At 65.9% G+C, this 1,611-nt stretch overlaps 3 protein-coding genes across 3 annotated transcripts, besides 1 other annotated feature; all 3 read left to right on the forward strand.

Annotated features, from left to right (window-relative positions):
* Positions 1–414: 414 nt before the first annotated feature.
* On the forward strand, positions 415–801 carry Tco025E_09369 (uncharacterized protein; the record flags this gene model as incomplete). Its single annotated transcript, XM_029376188.1, has 1 exon — positions 415–801. The coding sequence occupies one exon, from the start codon at positions 415–417 to the stop codon at positions 799–801; it is 387 nt and encodes a 128-aa protein (XP_029223724.1).
* On the forward strand, positions 802–1,182 carry Tco025E_09370 (uncharacterized protein; the record flags this gene model as incomplete). The annotated part of the gene is made up of 1 exon (XM_029376189.1): positions 802–1,182. One exon carries the CDS (start codon positions 802–804, stop codon positions 1,180–1,182), a length of 381 nt encoding a protein of 126 aa, XP_029223725.1.
* Positions 1,183–1,203: 21 nt separating this feature from the next.
* Tco025E_09371 (uncharacterized protein) lies at positions 1,204–1,533 on the forward strand (the record flags this gene model as incomplete). Its single annotated transcript, XM_029376190.1, has 1 exon — positions 1,204–1,533. The coding sequence occupies one exon, from the start codon at positions 1,204–1,206 to the stop codon at positions 1,531–1,533; it is 330 nt and encodes a 109-aa protein (XP_029223726.1).
* Positions 1,534–1,559: 26 nt separating this feature from the next.
* Positions 1,560–1,583: a microsatellite.
* Positions 1,584–1,611: the final 28 nt, after the last annotated feature.

The raw sequence follows: 1,611 nt of genomic DNA on the forward strand, positions 1-1,611 counted from the left end.
CTTTCTCTCTCCTGATGAATGTGGCTGCGTGGACTCGTGTGTCTGTGCCCATTTTTTTTGTTTGCCTCTCCCCCTCTCGTCCTCCTTTTGGCTGGTTGTGGGTGTTCAGCCGCAGCGCAAGCCTACGACAACTGCGAGGGAAGGAACTCATGTGAGCAATGCCTGGGAGACGCGAGGAAGGAGTTCGCGCTGCTGCGGTGGCGCCCTGCATGTACTGCGCCGCAGGGACGGCGTCGGTGGAGGTTGGGCCCGCCGGCGGCACTCGGTAGCCCGCAGCGCAGCGCGGAAGGGCGGAGGGGGCACCGCCGCGGCCACAGTGAGCCGTTGACCGCGCGGTGGAGGGAGTGTGCGAGTTTGTGCTCAACGCGAAGTGGAGCCACGTCTTGGGGTTTCTGCGGCTGAAGGGATGGGGAAATGGCGGTGCGGACGGCGGTGGAACGGGGCCACACACTCACCAACGCAGTCGGGGGCGTGCACGGTGCAGGGGACAACTCCTCCACTGCAGGACAGCGCTGCGCAGCTTCGTGCACCGCGTCCCAGCCTGACGGGACTCGCCTCCGCGGAGGGCTGGCCGTGCCCGCTGAGGGAGGGAGAGTACATTGCCGGCTGCTGCGTTCACTCTGTGGTGGGGGCGGGTGTGGCGGATTGTCAAAGGCGATTGGGGAGGGAGCGCTTCGCACCAAAGGACCAAAAGCGTTTGAGGTGAGGCGGCGTGTCGTGAGTGGGGCGCCCGGGGTGGCGGCCTCGGTGGTGGACGAGTGCCGGCCCCCACCCCCTCTACCGGCCGCTGCACCGCGATGAATGCCCGCTCCACTTTGCTCTCTGCTGCCTTGGAGGCGAGTTGGCGGACGTGTTCAGCACGGCCACGCAAACGACGACAGGGCACGAGGGCGGGCTCGAGATCCGAAGGCGTGTGAGCGATTTGTCGTGGCGGGCAAGAGGGGGTGTATTGTCTACGATGCGTCAGAGGAAGGAGCACCGCTGCCGTGGGTAAACTTACGGCCTTGTGGGTGGGGCATGATTGCGTGTTGGCATCCGCAAAGGGAAATAACTCCAGAGCACTGGCGATGCGACTGCATCTCTGCCTCGCCCCACCATGCGCTGCCGCGACGAGAAGGAGGTGACGGCGACGTGTGCCCGGCGGACGCGCGCCATCAGCCCGCGCAGGAGCAAAAGAAGTAGTGGGAGGCGGTCGCGGGTCGCATGCGGCTTGTCGGACCGCTGCCACGTGACATCTTCAGTGCGGCTGCGTTCGATGGGCGCACTGCGGCGGGTGACGGCGCCCTGCAGGCGACTGGCGCCCCGGTTGCCGAAGACGACTCTGCTCGGGAAGGCGAGAAACTGTGGGGTGCGGGGAATCCGTTTCGGAGGCCTGTGAAGATTGAGCGGGAGTGTGGCGCACACGGTGTGGATGCCGTGCGGCACACAAATGTGTGTCGCCTCTTTGGATCCTCGAATGGTGGCACGTTTGTGTGGGGTTCTGGGCCCCAGCGAGGGCCTCTCGCGGTTACGGCGTGCGGCTCGCCTTCCTGAAAAGCTCCAGAAGCCGCGTGCCCCGGACCCACTCACACACACACGCACACGCTGGGGAGGAGGGCCTTCTGCGGGCAC

Source organism: Trypanosoma conorhini, assembly GCF_003719485.1.
Source record: "Trypanosoma conorhini strain 025E chromosome Unknown Tco_14.4_contig_01086, whole genome shotgun sequence".
In the NCBI taxonomy this organism is placed as follows: domain Eukaryota; phylum Euglenozoa; class Kinetoplastea; order Trypanosomatida; family Trypanosomatidae; genus Trypanosoma; species Trypanosoma conorhini.